The following is a 21,513-nucleotide window of genomic DNA, read 5'->3' on the forward strand; positions in this document are numbered from 1 at the left end:
AGTCATTCTTCAAAGTGCCAATGAGATACAGTGCTTGAAAGGAATTTGAAAATCTATAGGAACACACTCTCTCTCTCTCTCTCTTTCTCACACACACACACACACACACACACACACACTCACACACACACAAACACAAATCTCTATGGATTTTGAGTCTGGGGCCTGAGCAGGGATCTGGATGTGTAACCTGGGAGATGCTCTGAGGAAGGGCCATGCCCTCAAACTACAGGAGGAGAGACAATTCTTTCCTTCTCTGTGATACCTTTCTCACAGCCATTATGCTCTGTATTAGCCAGACCAATCCAGTATTGGAAGGCCGCACAATCTCTTGGACAGTTAGTACCAGCATCTTCCTAGGTGGTCTCCTTCCTTTTGTAATTTCTACCTTTAAAAAACTCCTGTGCCTATTCCCGTATTAATTTGCGTGACACTTCTGTGTCCTGCTACTGCTGCTTGAGGAACAGAGCGTTCTGCTTCCCTAACTACATGGAGGTGATGCGAGACATCGCTTTATGTTCCTGGGTTTTAGTTTCGTCACGCAAACAGTGTGGTGTCTATTGACTTAGATTGGAAAATTTGAGGGCTTGGAGTGTGCACTTAAGATAGAGACTTCCTCTGGGTACCAAAGTTCTCTGACTGTGTCTCCTCCTTGGACCTGGTTCTGTCCCCAGCAGCTTCAAAACCATCAAGTGTCAGTGTCAGTGTTTTTAATGTGTCAATGCAGGATGGTCTATACCCACCTTGTGGGTTCTTTATGGATTTTGTTCAGTATTGCTGCCTAACGCTGGTACCTGGTGTGCTGGGCGACTTCTTGCTTCCAGCCTGGTGTTTTGGGGTACCCCACAACACGTGCAGACCTCCTTCCCACTCACACACTCCTTCCTTTTGCTGCTAAGCCTGTGATTCACCTACCCTAGCACAGCAGTTTCTATTTTCCATGGACAATCTTTCCCGTTTACTGGCTCTGTGCTGTCCTCGTGTGTGTGTGTGTGTGTGTGTGTGTGTGTGTGTGTGTGTGTTGCTCTTTCCTCTTCACATTTTTAAAAAAAATGATGTAAAGCGCCTCAACAATTTATAACAATTTTAACCTCTGAGCTTTGCATCCCAGAATGTAAAGCTCTCAAAACATTTTTTTTTCATACTTTGGGAACTCAATAAATACATATTATGAGAAAACAGGTAAATTCTGAGAAACAGCCTCTTTACCCCCACCCCCAACCCCATCCCCCAAAGTCAGTCCAAAACAGAAGATCGAGGTTCGAACATATAGCATTTATTTCCTTAGAGCAATTTGGCCAGGGCTTTGCCTCTCATTCTCTGTCAGCAGACTGTGGCCATTTCCTGTGTTGGTCTCAGTCTCTGACAGTTAAGCCTAGTGCCCAGCGAGTAGGAGGCATCCCAGAATATGTAGACTGAGTGAATGGTTGCTAGGGAGTATGGCAGCGTCCTAACTCATAGCTGGGTTCATCCCAGTGAGCACACATGGGAACTTCACAGAAGTGATTTCAGGAGGGCAGGGCTAACTCCCCTTATCATCAAGTTTACTGAAGTGGGGCCAGCTCCCCGCCTCTTCCAGCTTTGCTGCCAAAGTTAGAGAAGGGTGGAGTGGCCTTGGAAGGGTAGGAACTTGCTTTCTTATAAAGACGTTTTGGACTGGTGGCTCTGGAGCTCCAGGCTTTCAGAAGGAAAAGAGCTGAGGCCGGGTGGCAAAAGACCGCAGCAGAACGCGAAGTTTGTCTTGTTTCAGAGTAATCTTGAAGTGTAATAAAAACGTAGCACAAACAGAGGAAGGGAGAAAACAAGCAAACAAACAACGAAGTTAACTTCATTGATTCCATCTCTTGGGTTCCCTACTGTGCCTGGCGCTAGTTCCAGTTCTAATGCATTGGAACCCAACTGTTGACGGTCCCAGCAGCTCAAGAGCCGCTTCCCCATTGCCAGACTCACGCCGCAAAGCAAACTACTCCCATGGTAGAATCGCGTTGAACAACCTGGGGACTGATGCCTACGGACAGACATCATGCCAATCTGTGAGATCACAAGTTTCTTAAGGGTCCCCTGACTCGGGAGAATCTGACGCAGCCCGCAGGTCAGCTAGGGCCCCTAGAACACCAGCCTATAAGAGAGAGCTTGCTTTGGGGCGGGACCTAAGCAAAGGCTCACAGTGAAACTCCAGCACCCAGGGGACCTTTTCTTCTCAGGGGTGGGCAGGGTGGCGCTCCAAACCCGAGCAAGGAGGGCAGCCGGGACCCTCCTTTAAAAATCAAGAAAATAGGAGCAACTGCAGCCCGGCTAGCGTTTCCGAGATGCGCATGGTGCAGCCCTGACTGAGCTTGGCTGACCCTAGAGGGAGGGGCAGGAGGGTGCTGGGGCGGGGTCGTCGAGCCACCGGGCGGGGACTGCCGCACTCACGCGGAACGCCCCCAGCCGGGCGCAAGCGCTCCCATTCAAAGCAGCCCGGCAGCGCGGCCACTGTGGGGAGACGCGCCCACTGACCAGTACGCTACGTTCTGTGTCTCCGCCTGGACCATGGCGTGGCTGGTGGCGCGTAATCGCCCAGGTTTCCTGGCTCGTCTCATCGGTGGCACCTGGTTCCTCCTCTGTGTCGCCGGACAGGTAGGGAAAGCCAGTGCGCCTCCAACCCTCCTGGACTCTTTTTCACCCCTGCCTCTGGGGGAGCAGGGAGTGTCACTTAGGAAAGCAATCTTCCGCGAAGCTCAGTCTCCCAGCTGAGCCATCTAGGGAGCTTGGGACAGGTGCTGAGGGTTGAAGCTAAAGCGGGTGATGGCGTCTAGCTCCAAACCAGGGGGGTCAAGCTGTGGGCATAACTTCCAGGGACCCTGTCCCTGTTACTCTCCCGCGCCCAAGTTTTGCTTCCAGCTGGGGAGAGTCATGGGAGAAGAAGGCAGTTGAGCCTAGGAGCTGTCATTTCCCCAGAGTCTGCAACCGGGAGCCCTTTTAGACAGCCCTTCACTGAGTCTGGTTCTCTTGCTTTCCTGAGAGAGGCTTGGGCACTGGAACATTCACCCTTCTTTCAACTCTTCCGACAGCTGACACAGTCACCCAGAGTCACTTTGTGTTCAGGGAGGGCTGTTTAAGATGTGAGAACTGCGCCACAGGTGGGCCTGCCAGGATGGTGGGTGGGGTGGGGCCCTGGAGTTTCTGGAGGCTTGGTCCTGGCCACACCCCTTCCAAGTCCTCCCTCAATGTTTGCAAGGCCACATATAAAGTGGGGATTCCTCAGGCTTGCTTGAAGGGTTCTGAGAATATAAGCTCCACAGTGGTATTACTACAAGACCCTAAGGAACGAGAATAGAGTCGTGTCAAAATGTGAGGCACTTTTGGATTGCTTTCGAAGTCAGGTAACTTTTAGTTTGCACCCTCGACTTGGGCAGCTTGTTCATAATTTAGTCTACATAGATGTCATTTTTACAGGATTACTTTGGTAATTCTGGGAAAGTGCCCAAATACTCTTGGCGGGAATTATCGCCAGATAGCCTCCTTTCCTCTGTTTTGCTTCTGGAGACTTGTCTAAATTGGGGGATTTCCTTCCTTTGCTTTTACTTATGTTTTGAAATCCGTTTTCATATCTCTGTGTTAGTGGTCATTTTCATGGCAGCGGTATGCTTTTGGAGACAGAGAGGGTCAGGTTATGAATGCTCCTTGAGAGGCCCAGAGCAGACTGGGCTACAGGATGCTATGGTCAGAAACGGAACTTTTCAGATGCCCAGCTAGATTGACGTTGCACATATTAGAAACAATGCTAGTTATAAGCATGCTTTGCGCCCGCTGTCCTTGATTCACGGCAGGCTTCTCAGCCGTAGAGCCTAGCCGAATGACCTACCTATGGGAGTTCTTGTGGCCATGTGGAAGTCACAGGTGGACTACATTATCTTCCTGGAGGAGTTGGGCAAACCGCTCCCACGTGATTGCACTATACTGCTAGATTGAAAACCATGGTTCGAAAATGCCCTGTCCTGAGGTGAGCAGTTGGTACAGGAATGTGCCTCCCAGTTACGAACAATGCAGAGGGCTTAAACCTAAGTACGGCAGACTTGACATGAACTGTAGCACTGGCTCTTAGCAGTCATTGGTCCAGGCTCTTAACTTTCCATTTCCTCTTGGGTGCATAGAAGGGCCTTGGCCAGCTTTCTCCAAGGTATTGCCAATACCAGACAGGTCCTCAAAGCAAATCAAGACAACCCCTCATCATCTTGTTTAACATGCTCACACGCATAGAAATTCTACCTCACCCTTGAGGTTTGTATAAGCTGTTTGCCTGTGCTGAATGCAACAGAGGTGTTGAGTAGCCCGTTAACAAATTTTCTTAGACTTGTAGGGTTTGTTGTTGTTGTTGTTTCAAATGCTTTCGCACTTTGCTTACTCAAACATGTTTAAAGTCACTGTGTGCTTTCTTGGCATTCAGAGCAAACTGATGTACCCAACACCACACACCTGCTCTCCTCGTCCTGCAGCACAACCATGCCTCCTGGAGGAAGCTTATAAGAATAAATTGGGGCCTTGTGTGTTGAATGGACTTCTCCTGCTCCTCCTCAGAGCTGCTCTCCACCTGAGGAGGCTGGTAGAACTGTCAGGAGTAGGTAGAGCAGAGTTTAAGGTGGTAAACGGACTCTGGTGTATCCTGCGAGAGTCCAGATTCCTTTGAGGGTTTGCTGGGGCAGTTACTGCAGTAGCTGATTTTTACAGTGTATTGTCTTCCTTTGGCAAAAAAGCACACGTGGACATTTTTCTAATTGCCGAAGCAGATCAGAAATGGGAGGATATTTAATATGAAGTAAAGGAAATCACTCCCCCAGCCAATAGCCATTGTCATAAGATTTGAAGATTGTTAGGAATTTGCAAAGTCCTTGTGCTTTTACAATTAAAACACTCACTGCACGAAAGAATTTCCACTAGTGTTATCAGAGCTTTCTTGACTCCATTGAAGCCATAATAGGAGTGAGGCCATTGAGACCTGCTTTCTAACCAAACACCACCAGTAGTTAAAGAACAATTACATTTTATGTGAGAATTGTTTGGAAATCCAGCATTTCTTCTTTGATTTTGTTTGTGTGTTTCTATTTTTTTGTTTTTTTTTTTCTGCTTTCAGGAGTTATTTCTTTTTGCTTCTGCCTTTTATTCTCCTGTTTTGTTAGTTTGCTCAGCTCACTACTTAGGTTCCCATGAAGCTGGTCATTTTACTGATTAACTTCATTTCATAAGCTGAATCCAACTCTCTACCCAAGTTATTCCCACATAAGGATGTGCCCAGCAACTCACTGCACAGATATGGGTGCTCAAGTGACATGTCAGTCATAAACACAGTCCATTACTACTGCCTCAAAATGGCACTCCGTAGTCAGTGATGCTTCGTTCAAACTAAAGAACAGTTTTATTTAAGGCAGTATTTCGAATGGTGTCCTTAGGAATTCAGTAGTGAAGTGAATAGTCCCTGAGAAATCTAGAAAATGTTCATAGTTTCTTGGATTCGTTCTCAATGAAGGACCTTGTTTGTGTCTTTATCTGTGGTGCGTAATTGCTGTTGTTTTATTATCTTTCATTTTTTTCCAGAATAATGACAACTCTGCATGGATAAAGACAAACTCAGGGCTTTGAAAAAAGAAATCTACTACTTGCATTGCTTGCCCTATGCAGGGAATCTCCTGTGCTCAGATGCTGTAATACCCAGAGGCAGTCTTTTTGTTTGTTTAGTATTATTTTGAGATATAATTGGCATATAGTAATCTGTTTATGTTTAAAATAGAAACCTCGGCAAGTTTTAACATAGACACCATATTTACAAAATTTTGTCATGGCCTTTGCAAATACCTCCCTCTCATCCTTATGTGAAGCCAAAATCAACAGGAAAATAACCATGTTTTGTTAGTATAAAAATCACACACTCTGTATTTTCTGTTAGTGGAATGATACATCTTATCACTTATGTGATTTGAATTTTTATTTTTTTTACCCCGCATAATTATTTTGAGATCATTCATGCTGTAGGATATATGTATCAATAATATTTTGCCTTTTGTTCTTGGATGGTTGACATACAGTTTGTTGTGTTATCAGCTTGCACCTATCAAGAGCCTGTACATGCCTTCTCTCTATGGCTTCTATAAATGAAGTTTCACTGAATATTTGTGCACATGCTTTATATAGAGATTTGGTTACATTTGTCTCTTAATAAATGTTAGTAGCTTAATGGCTCATGTACATCATAGGTGATGTCTAACTCTCTAAGAAACCTAGGTTCCAAAATTTTGTAGAGGAGCTGGTCCCTTGAAAATCCATAGGTTTGATTTCTGTGGCCTGAAAATACGTGAAAATTTCCAGAAATAAACAAGCCATAATTTCTAAAAACTTAAAACAAGCTACTATTATGTTAATATTATTGTTTATTTACTATTGACCTCTTACATCACAAACACGTTCAGGAAGTCACATTGGTACCCTCTCTTGTTTCAGGCATCCGTGTGGGTGAAGGGAACTAACTACTATAGAATTTGTTATCTTCTGCAGCAGTACCTAAGAGTTGGACTTCCAATCCTGGCCAACACCTGATGGCCTTTCAGCCATGCAAATAATGATAACTTGGTCTTGGTTTTAATTTACAATTCCCTAGTGATTAAATGTGTTGAGCATTTTCCCATTAATTTATTTAGAAACCATTCACAATCAAGCATACATTGATGTGGAAATATAGTTTGGAAAATGCAGCACTTGGGTAATTTAATGAGCTTTTCAGAGTACTCACACAAACAGTGACTGTGTTGTGGCTAACTTTACAGAACCACTGTCACATCGAGAGTCACTAGAGTGTATAATATGGTGCAATTCAAATCTCTTCATTATTGGGTTACTAGCCTTCTTACTGTTGACTGTGAGGGATTCTGTGTGTGTGTGTGTGTGTGTGTGTGTGTGTGTGTGTGTGTGTGTGTGTGATTTTTTATATATTCTGGCCATAGGTCTCTACCAAATCAATGTTTTACATTTGTTTTCTTGCAAGTTCTTTGGTGTGTCTTTTTGTTTTTCTGAATAATGCCTTTGGATAGTGTTTAGTAACGTTTCCCTTTTATTGTGACAAAAACATCTATCAAAAACAACCTAAGAACAGAAAGGTGTCTTTTGTCACACTGATTCTGTACAGGCCACCACAGCAGAGAGGCATGATGACAGGAGCATGAGGTAGCTGACACAGTGTGTCACAGTCCGGAAGCAAAGCCAAGAGAGATTCTATAGACACAGGTCCTCAGCTTCCTTCCTCTTATCCACCAGCTCCTAGGGTTGCCTGTGAGTTTGAGGCAGAAGCTGCTCTTGGGCCTGGCTTTAATGCAGGAAAGTGTACCAAAACTAAATGATGTTTGGGTTCCCAATTGACACTGTGCTTTATGAGAACAAACCACCACAATAAACACTAAATTAGCTGCTTGAAATGTACCCACTTTTGGGTTACACCTTGGTCTATCAGCTCTTTAGAGAACTCACATTCTGATTGTAGCCATATTGGCCTTAGGGATCCTGGTGTATAGACAGAACCAGTAGGTGTCTTTCACAGAGGTCATCAGCAAGGTTTGTACTACAATATTCAATGTGGCTCACCAAATGCCTATTGAGTGTCCACTGTGTTGGGGATATAAGGATGTAAGAACTGTGAAAGAACTCTGCTCTCAAAAGGCTGAAGTAATGATGGAGAACAGTTTAGTGTATGTTCCATTTGCAGTTACATTTCATATATGATACAGAATATGGCTCGATGTTTGTCTTTCATCAGGATATGCAACTGTAGTGCATATCTGTGGGTCTCCCAACCTCAGGCACACCACTCTGAAAATGTCTCCACAGGTACTCACACAGAAATGCTTCCCCGGTGATCCTGAATCGCACCAAATTGACAAGACCACAGGGATGTTTTAATTTTGATGGAATCGGACTTTGTGAATTGTTTTAAAGGAGATTTTGACTTTGCTCCTTTCTAAGACATATTTGCGTGGTTCAGAGGCACAGGGTTTCACTTTACAGACATTTAATAGCTTTAGGTTTTTTATTTAGTGTATGTTCCATTTGCAATTACATTTCATATATGATGCAGAAGATGGCTCTGTTTGTCGTTCATCAGGATATGCAACTGTTGTGCAACTCACAACAAATCATCTTTCCATCGAATTGTCTATGCGCCTTCATCAGTTCAGTGTTTGCGTATGCATGGGTCTATTTTCAGATTCCTTTTTGTGTTCTAGTGCATTGGTAGACCTACTGCCTCTAGCTACTGTATTGCTATATTTTTAAAATGACATTTATTTTTGTGTAGTACTGGAGATTGAACACAGGATCTCTACACATGCCCGGCAAGTGCTCTGATTTGTACCCCTTTGATCAGAAGACTTGGACTCAAACGTTCAATTCTTTAATTTCGTCCCTCGTTCTTAAGGACTTTGATCTAGCTATCCTGTGTGCATGCTATATGAGTCCATTAGTTTTGTTTGTTTGCTTGTTTTGTTTTTTAAGGCAGGCAGAGAGCTGGTCGGAAGTGTTTTAATTTCTAGATCTGCTTTTGAGAGGTTTGCCATTAGCAAGATCAAGTCTTATGGTCCATGATACTGTATACTTCTATATGAGTGGTTATTCTAAGTAACATTTGATGATTTTTCAGTGTACAAATATTTCCTATGTTTTGGTTGAATTTTCTCTCTCCCTTCTTTCATTTTTTCCCTTTCCCCCTTCTGGTCTCTGTCCCTCACTCTTCTTTCCCCACCTCCTTCCTGTGCTGGGACTACAACCCATGGACTCAAACATAGAGGGAAAGAGGCACACCACAGCCTGTACTCCTAGTCTTACACATTTCATCTTTAATGGTATTTTAAATATTGATGCTCTTTAACTTTAAGTTTCCATTTCTCCTTTTTAGTCTGTAAAAATATGATTGTTTTTGAATATTGATATTGTGTTCTAAAGCCTTACTAAACTCACTTACTGGGTAGGCTTTTGTGATTTATTTTGTTATTTATAAGTAGCTACATGCCACTTAGTGGGGTAGCATTTTGCTACTTCCTACACAAATGGCCATGACATATGTAAATACATTTTCCAAATCCTGAATTTAATTTTTCTCGTAAAATAACATTGGCTGGAGTCCTTACTTCAGGTTTGGGCAGTAATGATATAACCAGATTAGCCTTGCTTGTTCTCGATCTGTGGGGAGGGAAACAGGATTTCCTATAGCATGTTACAGGGGCTGTAGATTGTTTGTATGTTCCCTCTAATGGCTGAGTTAATTCATTTCATTTTTCATTAGATGAGAGCTTTGAAATCACAAATAATCTTAAAGGTAGATGCCATGGTATATGCTAGCACTTTATAAGGCTGTGGTATTAGCCAGCCTGGACTTCATAGCATATGTATGTATGTATGTATATTTCTTTTTAATTTGTTATTCTATTCCTTGGGTGAACTCAATTTGATCATGGTATCAGGGTTGTCTAGAGAATAGACCGTGTGTGTGTGTGTGTGTGTGTGTGTGTGTGTGTGTGTGTGTGTGTGTGTCTGTGTGTCTGTGTGTTAAGCTGGACTATTGACTTACACAGTTGAACACTGGAAAGTCCAATGGTTGCTGTGTGAATGCTAGCGAGACAGAGAATTCAGTGGCTATTCAATCAAGAACCGAAAGCCTGAAAAATCCTAGCTTAGTTCCTGGTGTGTCCTCATGGAAGGGCTGAAGAAGCTGGAATCTGGTACAGTAGCGACAGATACACTTATTCAGGAAGCCTGGGGCTTGCACGTGCTGGCTGGATTTCTTTTTGTCTTTGTACCTACTGGATGGTACTGCCCTCATTTAGGGTGCATTTTTCCTCTTCCATTACTGTCTCACTTGGCAATGCTCACTGGAAGCTGCCCCGAGACACAAGCTGAGGCCTTTGACTCCTCATCCTCTAGGCATCTCAAAGGTCCATCAAGATAAACACTGTGATATCAGTATTATTCTGGAAAGTATTGTTGGGGGGGCTGGAGAGATGGCTTAGCTGCTAAGAATACTTGCTGCATCCATGCCACTCCAATTTCAGGGGGTCTTATGCTTTCTCTTGGTCTCCTTGGGTACCGCATGAATATAGGCAAAGCATCCACACAATAAGATAGTTTAAAAAACTTTAAAAATTACTGGATTAGATTTATTAAATTTTATATTTCTTGCATCCATGTCCATGGTAATATTTTTCTGGTTTTTGTTTAAAGACTTATTTGTTTATTTATGCTTACACTGTTTTGCCTACATGTACACTTGCACACCAGAAGAGGTCACCAGATTTCATTATAGATGGTTGTAAGCCACCATGTGGTTGCTGGGAATTGAACTCAGGACCTCCGGAAGAGCAGTCAGTGCTCTTAATCACTGAGCCATCTCTCAGCCCCTTTGAAATATTTTTAATTAAATTTTTGTTTTTAATTCAGAAAGTCTATTTTTAATTTTTTTGGTTTTTTTGGTTTTGGTATCAGGGTAATGCTGGCCTCATTAAATAAGTAAGGAAATAATTTCAACTTCCAGTATTCTGGAAAAGCTTGCCTGTGAGTATTTCCTCATATGTTTGGAAGTCCAGCCTTGACACCATCTGGCTCTAGAGTTTATTTTGTGAGAAAATTCATAACTAGATTTTAATTTCTTGAGAAGACAGGCCTTACAGATGACCTGTTTCATCTTGGATTAGTGTTGGTGGTTTGTTGCTCATATTTTCTAATTTCAAGTAAGTTGTTTAACGTAGTGGCACAATGTAATTCATAACATCCTCTTATCAAGTGTAACACTCTTATTAGTTAGATCATAGCATCGTGCCTGATATTTTTCCTGGTCAATATGCTCAGTATGTTCTCCACGTTATTAAGTCATCATTTTTAATGTGCATGGATGTTTGACTGCACATATGTATGGGTACCACCTGCAGTTTGGTTCTCACAGAGGCCAGAAGAGGGTTTTGGAAACCCTGGAGTTGGAGTAAACAGACAATTGACAGCCACTGTATGGGTGCTGGGAACTGAACCTGGGTCCTCTCCCCTGCTGGAGCAGTATTTAACCCCTGAGCCATCTGCCAGGCCCCAGACTCATCCTTCTGTGTTGTGAATTTTCTCTGTTATTGATTTATTCCTCTCTGTCTCACTGCTTTACTTTATCTTCATTAACCTTTTTTACTCTATTATGTGCTTTCATCTCATTATTTTTCTAGATTTTCAGTGATGTCACTGAGATGGGGTATTTATTGCAGACATGGGTGGTTAATAGCAGACATTTCCCTCCATGCTACTTCAGTGGCACTGTCGTGCATTCTGATGTTTTTAGTTTTCTTCAGCCTGAAATATTTTCTGATCTACCTTTTATTTCTCTTTGATACGTTGGCATTTAGAAATGCATTATTTAGCTACTAAGTATTTGAGGATTTTCTAAATATCTCTCTGTTTTCAGTTTCCAATGTAGTTTCTTCTGGACAGAAGAGATACTTTATACAACTTGAATCCTAATTTATCGACACTTGTGTTAGGGCTTAGAAATGATTATTATTAGCAAATGCTCTATGTGTATTTGAAAAGAATTAGTGTCTTTACAACCTTAGGTTCTTCCTTGGTCAGTCTGTCTTGTGTGAATGGCCTGTCAATATCAATGAAGTCAGCCTGGTTGAGAGCACTTTTCCAATGTTCTATATGATTTCTGGATTTCTATATATTTATTGCCTCAAATTTTGAGAGATAGAGACAGTGAAGATACCATCTAGAGTGCGTTTGTTCAGTTGATTTTGGTTTACTTGTTTTGAAGCTTTGGTACTGATATATACCGAAGTGTTAAAGAGAACTCTTTCAGATTGGCAAATATCATTTTACAAAAATTTCTACTAAGTGAAAATTTCTATCCCTAGTAATAACATGGACCTCAAAATATACTTTGCCCTCTTTAATATTAGACGACCACTTTTAAGCCTTTAGGGGTTTTGATATGTTATTTATCTCATGGTTACTCAAGTCTGATGTGAATGTGATTTCTTAATGCATTTTATTGAATTCCAGTATTCTGTAACTTCACTTTCTTCATTTTTAGTTGTCTTTTAACACATAGAAGTCAATGGTAGAATGCATATGTTATACTTAGTACAGTCTAAGTAGCTCTTCATTCTGTTTTCTAGTACATCTTAAATCTTCTTTTAAACTATTGATTTGCAACTTGCATACCACATAAATTCACCTACTTCAAATGCATAATTCAGTGAGTTCTGTTAGATTTTCAGATACGTGTGATCATACCAAGTTTGATTTTACACTTTTTGGTACCTCGAAATCACTGCAAAGCATATCAATATGCATTTATGAAAAAGTGAGACTTATTTCTTTGTATGTTAGGCAAAAAAATAAGAAACATTAAAAAACATTTAAAAACTGGAACCCTGTTTCCATAAGATATCCCTGTGTCTTAGTTACTGTTCTATTGCTGTGAAGAGAAACACTGTCCCTGACAATGGTTCTCAGAGAAAGTATTAAGCTGGGGACTGGCTTACATTGACAGAAAGTTAGTCCACTATCATCATGGTATGGCTCAGGGTGGCATGTAGGCAGGTGTGGTGCTGGAGAGGGAGCTGAGGGTTCTACAGCATGATTGACAGGGAGCAGAAAGGGAGCAGTGAGCGGAGGCCTCAAAGCCCATCCCCAGTGACACATCTCCTGCAACAAAGCCAGACTTCTTGATTCTTCCCCAGTAGTTCATCCATTGGGGACTAAGCATGCGAATATATGAGCCAAGGAGGCCATTTTCATTCAAACCACAGCACCTGATAAGTCTCCTTTCACTGTGGTACTCATTAACATGAATCCATATTATTCATTGGGATGAGTGGCATCTTTTAATATGTGGGCTTCTGAAATCAGCTCCTTTTGCTTAGTATAGTGTTTCCAAGGTTCATCTAAATTGCGGCATATTTAGGCCAATTGTTCCTTTTTATGGCTAAGTAACATCTCACTTATTAAACACAAGAGTATTTTGTTTAGTTATTGACAGACATCTTGTGTTTGCCTCGCTTTTTTAGGAATTACCAATAATGCTGCTATAAACCTTCGCACAGTACTGTATGGACACACATCCATTTCTCCTTGGCATACGGCCTAGTCCTGTGGTTATTCTCTGAAGAACTCCCAGGGTTGCTGCAACTTTCCCAGTTTCTGCACACCCTCACTAACACATGGCATCATTACCTGGTTGCTGTTGTAGCCATGCTAAAAGGGTTGGATTAGTACCACACAGCGGTTGCATTACTATCTCTCAATGTTTAGATTTTTTTCATGTGCAATCTGTATTTGAAATTGTGGTTAGTAACAGCCTTGGTTAAAATAGAAGCCCTCCACTTATGTAACTGCCACCCTTCCTCCTGAGCTGCTGTGAACCTATCACACAGTTCTGATGCCCTTTCCACATGCGGAGGCAGAGTTGCAGTGACAGGCAACCCTCTGCTCTTCCCGAGTCTCTCCTTTCAAGGTCTGCTTGCTTCCTCCATCTGACTGTTCCCTGCACAGCCACCTACCGAGCTGTAGGAAGGAGACCACTCTCTGTGTTTTGTTTCGTCAAATCCTTGTAGAGCCTCCAACAAAGAAATGGGTGTAAAGGTGACATTTTGAACTATTTTTTTAATTTGGAAAATTATTCTGTTCTCTTCGCTTGATGTTTCTTTTCCATGCCATAGAGCCCTAAGTTGAAAATAAACCATTTCCCGACTCTATCCTTATTGACACCCCCCTAAATTGTAGACTTTTCTTGTGTTTCATTGTTGTTGAGGTGGCCAGTGCACTTTTTCATCTACTTCCTGTGTCTTTAGCCTGAATTTTGTGGTTGTTGTTGTCTCTGGGACCTTCTAGAATTTTACTCCACATCTGCACTCTAAAGTTATCAAAATTGTGCTTCCTCACTCAGAAAGAGAAATAAAATAGGCTTTGGAAGTGGGTGGCGGGAGAGAACTGGGAAGGAGAAGGATTGGAGAGGGGAGAAGAGGTGGGGAATCAAAGTAGGGAGAGCGCAGGGTGAGGGAGAGGGCCAGGGGAGAGAACAGAAATCAGAGGTGGGAGAGAATCTTTAAGAATTGCTGGAGATCTGGGATAGGGGAGGTCCTGAGAAGTCTATGGGGGTTACCCTAGCTGAGACTCCTAGTCGGGGTCGGGGTAGGGGCGGTGATATGGATTCTGAAGTGGCCACCTCCTGTAGCCAGGCAGGACTTCCAGAGGAGGGATAAGGACACCAACTCACCCACAAAATCTTTGACCCCATATTTGCCCTGCCTGCAAAATGTGCAGGGACAAAGATGGAGAAACGATTGAGGGAATGGCCAGCCAAACGCTGGTGCTACTTGAGACCCATCCCATGCGAGAGAACCAGTCCCTGACACCATGAATGTTACTCTGCTATGCTTGTAGATAGGAGCCTGGCATAACTGTCCTTTGAGAGGTTTAACCCAACAGCTGATGGAAACAGATGCATAGACCCACAGCCAAACATCAGACAGAGTTTAAAGAGTCCTGTGAAGAGTTGGGGTCACTATTGAGGGAGCTGGAGGGGTTAGAGACTCTATAAGAAGACCAACAAAGTCAACTAACCTGGGCCAATGGAGGCTCCCAGCAACTGAACCAGAGAGCATACATACGTGGACTGGTCCTAGGCCCCCTGAACATATGTAGCAGATTCACAGCTTGGTCTTCATGTGCATCCTCCAACAGGTAGAATGGGGGGGGGTCTCTCTGACTCTGATGCCTGTCTTTGGATCGTGTTCCCCTTAGGGTTGCCTTGCCTGGACTCAGTAGGAGAAGATGATCCCGCTTCTTCAGGGACTTAATGTGTCAGGGTGGGTTGGTACCCACGGAGGACCTCCCCTTTCTCTAAGGAGGAGAGGAGAAAGGGGAGGGGAGGGGTGTGCAAGGCAGGGGACTGGGAAGAGATGGGGGGGGGGCTTCAATCAGGATGTAAAGTCAATAAATACATATTTTAAGGAAAAAATGATAAATATAGAATATAATAACGATATCCTAAAACTGATAAAATATTATTGAGATTAAGGATGTCCAGAGTTCTATCTGAAATAAAATAATATATTCCCTGCCTATTATTAAAAAATTGTTCTGCAAGCTGGGTGTGGTGGCACATGCCTTTAATCCCAGCACTCGGGAGGCAGAGGCAGGCGATGAGTTCCAGGCCAGCCTGGTGTACAAAGTGAGTCCAGGACAGCCAAGGCTACACAGAGAAACCTTGTCTCAGAAAAAAAAAGTTCTGCAAAGGATGATATATGATACAGTATATCAGTATATGTTTTGAGGTTTGAGGTTTGGGGGCCATGCTGTCTGTGACCTGGCTACCTAAGTGTGACCCAGAAGCAGGATAGCAAACTCAGTGAGCAGGTACATGAGTGAGCACATTCGTGCTTCAAGAAATTATTTTCAGACACAAGTGATGGGCTGGAATTGGTCCAACAGCCTTAGTGTTTTGGCCACTATGCTAATGGTCCAGGATGCTGGGCCTTGGTGTGGGTTATTTAAGTCCGTTGTACTGTGTTATTTGTGGCCTTCAGTGCATCTGTCTCACTTTGCTCGGAGAATGTTGACTCTCACGGACTTTTCATAATTCCTCCCTGATGTCTTATGTGCCTCCCTTTTGTTAGACACTTACTAGTTACTGCTCTCCTGGATAGCACTTCTGCTCACTGTAGCGTTTGGCTTTAGTTCCTTCACGCTCTGCTATGGCTGCACTTCCCATTTTTCTTTTCTTAATTTCCTTTCTTTCTTTCTTTCTTTCTTTCTTTCTTTCTTTCTTTCTTTCTTTCTTTTTCAAGGCAGGGTGTCTCTGTGTAGCCTTGGCTGTCCTGGACTCACTTTGTAGACCAGGCTGGCCTTGAACTCACAGAGATCTACCTGTCTCTGCCTCCCCGAGGGCTGGGATAACAGGTGTGCACCACTGTGTTTGGCTGTGGCTACACTTTCTGAACTATTTTCTTGGCATTCTTTTCTGACAGTGGTCCTTACATAGACTCTCTGCCAATATGCCAAGCTGTAGGCATACTTCGCCAGGCACCCCAAAGCGCAAAGCTGTTCTGCAGTTCCATAGGCCAAGTAGACCTGTCCTGCCATCCCCAGCCTCACCAGAAGTGCAGGCCCACTAGTTAGGAACAATCCCCACCAAATTTTCCCACTCCAAAAATTTATTGGCATCTTTTGTCTGACGTTGTCTTCTTTCCAGTTCCCTTGTCATCTTTATTTATTTACTGTTATTTTAGCAGACATCTGGGAGAGAAAGGGGGAGAATATAGTGTCCGACCTGCCATGTTTAACGGGAAGTCAGCACTATTTACTTTTTTTTTTTCATTATTTCTATTTTCTTATCCTGAGTCATCTCCAAATCCCAAGGATTCATTCTGGTATGAGGCACACTCGCAGATACTGAAGGCCTCTTATCCAAGTCTAGCATTGTCAATATTATAAAACCAAACAAACAGTAAGAATGAAACAAAACACAATAAAGAAAATAATCGAGCCTGGACAGAGGCCAAGCTGAGGTCTAGGACCTACTTCTGGACTTGAGACCTTCTGTACCGCAAAGAGAGTTGGGAAGCTTCCTTTCTCTCCCTCCTGCCCCCCATCTCCCCAGAGCATGGAATCTTGCTTACAGATGGCTTTCTGGTGGCCAAACACAACAGCAGACCGTTTCTCCATCCCTAAACTTGTTTTTAAAATAGTTTTCACATTTTTAGTAACTGTCTACTTTCCATTTTCTGCTTAAGTGAACACATCCTAACCTACGTGATGAGAGAGGGAGCATAGAAATTTTTTTTTTCTTGTTTTTACCAATTTTGATGTTTGGACACAATCTTATGAGCAAACATGGACATAACATGGTGTAGAAATCTGGACTTGAAATATCATATGAACACACACATGCACACACTCACACACACACTCACACACACATACACGAACAGGTTGTAAGGTGTGATTGATTGACAGTTAGGTCTTTTTTTGTATGTTTGATGCATGACAGAGATGAAGCTGAAGGGAAATGTTTTGAATAGTCATTAACTCCATGACAGTTTTAACCCTTCATTTTGTACTAGCTTGATACCTAACTAGAGACTGTGTCTTTTTGGGTAGGGGAGTGGTGGCACAGGGGTTACATAATTCTTTTTTTTTTTTAAAAAATATGTATTTATTATGTATACAGTGTTCTGCTTGTATGTACACCTGCAGGCCAAGAGAGGGCACCAGATCTCATTGTAGATGGTTGTGAGCCACCATGTGGTTGCTGGGGATTGAACTTGTGACCTCTGGAAGAGTAGTCAGTGCTCTTAACCGCTGAGCCATCTCTCCAGCCCACATAATTCTTTTATACTCTGCCCATGACCTTGTATCCATGTGGCTAGAAGAAGCTATAGTGCAAAGTTTCCCAGCCTTCCTAATGCGTGACCCCTTAATACAGTTCCTTATGTACTGGTGACCCCCCTACCCCCAACCATAAAACTTTTTGACACTGCTACTTCCTAACTGTAGTTTTGCTGCTGTACAAATGGCAATGTAACTATCTGTGTTTTCTGATGGTCTTAGGTTACCCCTGTGAAAAGATCTTTCAGTGGCAACCCACTGATTGAGAGCTGTTGCTTCAGACATGAACCCCAGTGTGCCTAAGTCATTTCTGCTACACTGCACAACCCAGAGGTCACTAGTGGCCGGTGCAAGTAAAAGCTGGGAAATGATTTTTTGTTTCTGCTTTTCTGTTTTTGTTTTTGTTTTGCAGTGTGAGTGTGTGTGTGTGTGTGTGTGTGTGTGTGTGTGTGTGTGTATGTGTGTGTGTGTGTGTGTATGATCTGTACCCTCCTTACATTATGTGGAATTTGGGGGTAGAACTCAAGTCACAAGGCTTGGTGGCAAGAACTTTATACCCACTGAGCAATCTTACTATTTTATTGCAGATTCTGGGGACCCATTCTCATTGAATCTGATTCAATAGAAGTAGGGAAGGCCTGGGCATCTGCATTTGTTACAAGCACCGATCCCACATTACTTCCCCACATTCCCAGAGAGCATTCATACAGGGCTGGGCCAAAGGCCACATTTGGAGAAGCACTAATCTGATCTGTCTTCTCTACAGAGGAGAGAAATGAAGTCCTAGGAAGTTGAGTGACTTGGTCTCAGTTTGCTAGTGGGAGGGGTGGGAGTGCGCGTGCACATCTCCTAACTGTGGAGCGTATTTCCCCACTAGAGCATACACTATTATTTTAGTGTCTAGTTACATCATGAACTAAAGATACGAACCACCAGCTTAAAGTTTCTTCTGTATTTGTAGTAACCTCTGTTTTGCACAAATGGCTTTCAGATGTCCGGAATAGCCTCAGCTCACTCTGTGGCAGGCACTGAGCTGGGAGAGGGAAAGCCCTCCGCCCTGATCCACCCTCCTGTGACCTGCTGGAAACAGGCTTCTGTGTATTTTCCCCTCGAGGCATCAGGCCCTGGAAGATGAACAGATACCGATTTAGAAAAGCATCCCCAGCGTCCAGGAACCCGACACTTGATGAAACGGGGTACATGCCGCCCAACACCTTCTCTCCACACGTGCGACTGGGCTACTGTTGCTGGGTTCTCAGAGGTGAGGAAGGAGACGCTTTGCGTGCCGTGCCGTTATTTAGGATGTTCTCAGCTCTCCCAGAAACCAGCCAAACAACACACACACACACACACACACACACACACACACACACACACACACACACACACACACACAGTGAGTACATGGAAAGACATTTTTGGAAACTGTTAATAGTTACTGTTAAAATACTGTACATTTTATGAAAAATGATCACAGGGAGCATTCTTTTGGGAATCAAGGTGGCTTGTTATGAGGTACTTTTCTGATGTCAGCTGAAACCAGATGCTCATGTTTATAGTTTTCCCTGTGAAGCTCATATGTGCCCGGAGAGGTTAGAGTATGTAGCAAGCAGCTACATGAGGGCTCACCATCACAAACATGGGGGAGTTTCCCTGTGGCCACGTGTGGGTGCATGGTGTTGGGACAAGACTCCATGCTGGGGAAAGCTCCGAGCCACAGGTGACAGGCAACAGGCCAGGGAGAGGAGCTAGCTGCTCTACCTAGTCTCTCCTCTGAGAGGTCATGGCTGTTGCTCTGCTTACGTTTTATTGCTCAAATCAAGTTCAAGGGTATTAACTATCATGTTATTCCAAGAACACTACTTCCTTGTTTTGTTTTCATTAGGTTCTTTTTTTTTTTTTTTGAGACTTCTGGGGCATGGTCTAGATGTTTCTGTGATGTGTGATGTGTGTGTGTGTGTTTTATGTGTATACTTTAGAAGAAATAACCTGACACGACTGTGAAAGCATTTAAAATGAACTTTGACACTCATTAATTAAAAATATATACAATTTAAAACTTATGTCACAACCATTCTTTTCTCTGTTACCCATTTGTTTTGTAAGCTTGAGGACAACTTTATTAGCATTTGAAAGACCCTCACCTCCAACCCCAAGGCAGGCACAAACCCTGTAAATATTAGCCACTTCCTGGAGGAGGAGAATAAAAGAGAGAAAGGAAAAAAAGCTATGACTTTTCAGTTACTAGCATGGAGACCCATTGCAAACAACCACATGGCAAGGGAGGAGCGTGCCTTTAGAGCAAAGGGAAGGTCGCTCAACGTCTCAGAAAAAGGATGCAGCACTTCTGCCTAGCATCCAAAAGAAAAAGATGGTGAGGGAGGAAAGGCTGCATTTTAGACTCAGAAAGATAGGTAGAACTCACTGGTAGCTTAGCTTGCAGGGACTGTGTTGGTGGATGCGGTAGGGGACTCTGGGAAGAAAAAGGACAATGTCTCATTAAAGGAATAATTCATTATTTCACCCATCTCTTTAACATGGAATGAATCAATCCTGCCTTTGTAGGGGAGGTGCTGCCTTCCCAAGGGGTGTTCTCTTAAGCCAGGTCATGAACCTTTTTCAACTGGAATGTTAGGTCTCTACTCAGGCCAAAAAGTCCAGTCTCTTGATCAGTAGACCTGTATTGCTGCCCTAAAATGCCCCCCTCTGAAGAGGCTGCCCTAAAATGCCCCCCTCTGAAGAGGCTACCCTAAAAATAACTTAGGAACCATGTCAGGGATTAGAGGTCCCTAATACTTCAGATATCTCTGGCCACTGGCAAGGATGAGGATACCCAGCTGCTAAGGACGTTTCTGGCTTTTAAACAATAAAGAAACTGTTTACTTGGAGGGGGTGTTTTCTTCCCCCTTAATCTGTCTAGCCAGTTTTTACCTGTTACTGTATTATTCTGTTCTCTTAGGTGGTTAACTCTTGCACCATTTAAAGCTTCTTCAACAGTCCAAGGAATCAGTCGCAGAAATTAAGTGCAAGTCTGTATGAGATGTTGTTTAGAAAGCGATTTCTCATGATCGATTTCTTCCCGATAAGGGAAATGCCCAGATATAGAACATCATGGACATGGCTCAACTCAACACCACAGTGCATGTATGTGTCCAAGAGAGGCAGGCTTGTTGCTGCTTTTACCTAAAAAATAAATGATGACTTCATTTTTTTTTTCTCTCTAGAAATTGTCTGGGGGTGGGGGTGGGGTCAAGGGGACTTCACACTGTGATTCTAACCCCTCTGACAGCTAAAACAAACATCTGAAGATAGATCCTGGGCTCATCACCCTGTAGACCCCTTTAGATACAAAAGGGAACAAAGAACTCCTCTCTCATAGCTCTATCCCCACACCAGGCAAGGACTTCCTTTGTGCCCTACACCTGGAAGTTACACAAGCAGAATCCTGCATGCACTGTGGGGTTCAATAGGCCCAGTGTAAGAGGACACCAGATGCCACAGCTGGCACCCGCTTCTGCATTGAAGGGGTCATGGTGGTGATCACGCCAGTTCCTTAGCCATTCCCAAATGCCCTGCTCAAGGATGCTAACTGCACTGCTTACCCATCTCCAGTGCATTCATTATCCTGCAAAGTGGAAATTATATCCACTGAACAGTGCTTTTCTCTCAGCTCCTAGCAACTGCCATTCTGTTTTCTCTGAACTTGCTACCTGAGGTTCATTATAAAAGAAGGGTGATACGATCTCTTTTTTTAAATTCTGGGACTAGCTTATCTGTTTAACATTATGTCCACAAGTTTCATGCATGTTACGGCATGTGCCAGAATGTTTTTTTCTTTTGGAGGTTGAATAGTACTCAGTTGCGCATGCCAATCATATCACATTTTATTCATCTTTTCGTTTCTTGGTGGACACTGGGCTGCTTTCATGTAAGACTGCTATAAACAGAGTATTCCATTTCATATTTTATATAATTCATTTTCTGTACAAAAGACGAGACACCTGGCTTTGACAATCTAGGTTTTGAATTTTTATATTCTAGGAAACAATGCTTTTTCTTTAAAATATGAAATTGATAGGCTCCTTTCAGAAACCTAATTATTGAGATGAAATCTCAGTGGCATCCTAACTC

At 43.0% G+C, this 21,513-nt stretch overlaps 1 protein-coding gene across 1 annotated transcript in view; it reads left to right on the forward strand.

Moving 5' to 3' along the window:
• Positions 1-2,423: 2,423 nt before the first annotated feature.
• Adamtsl1 (ADAMTS like 1) overlaps positions 2,424-21,513 on the forward strand; it is a 915,031-nt gene continuing 895,941 nt past the window's right edge. Inside the window, exon 1 of the mRNA XM_051163985.1 lies at positions 2,424-2,619. Within this exon, the coding sequence (XP_051019942.1) occupies positions 2,533-2,619 (87 nt within the window). The 5' untranslated portion in view covers positions 2,424-2,532. The remainder of the gene's footprint in view (positions 2,620-21,513) is intronic.

This window comes from Acomys russatus, chromosome 2, assembly GCF_903995435.1.
Source record: "Acomys russatus chromosome 2, mAcoRus1.1, whole genome shotgun sequence".
NCBI lineage: Eukaryota > Metazoa > Chordata > Mammalia > Rodentia > Muridae > Acomys > Acomys russatus.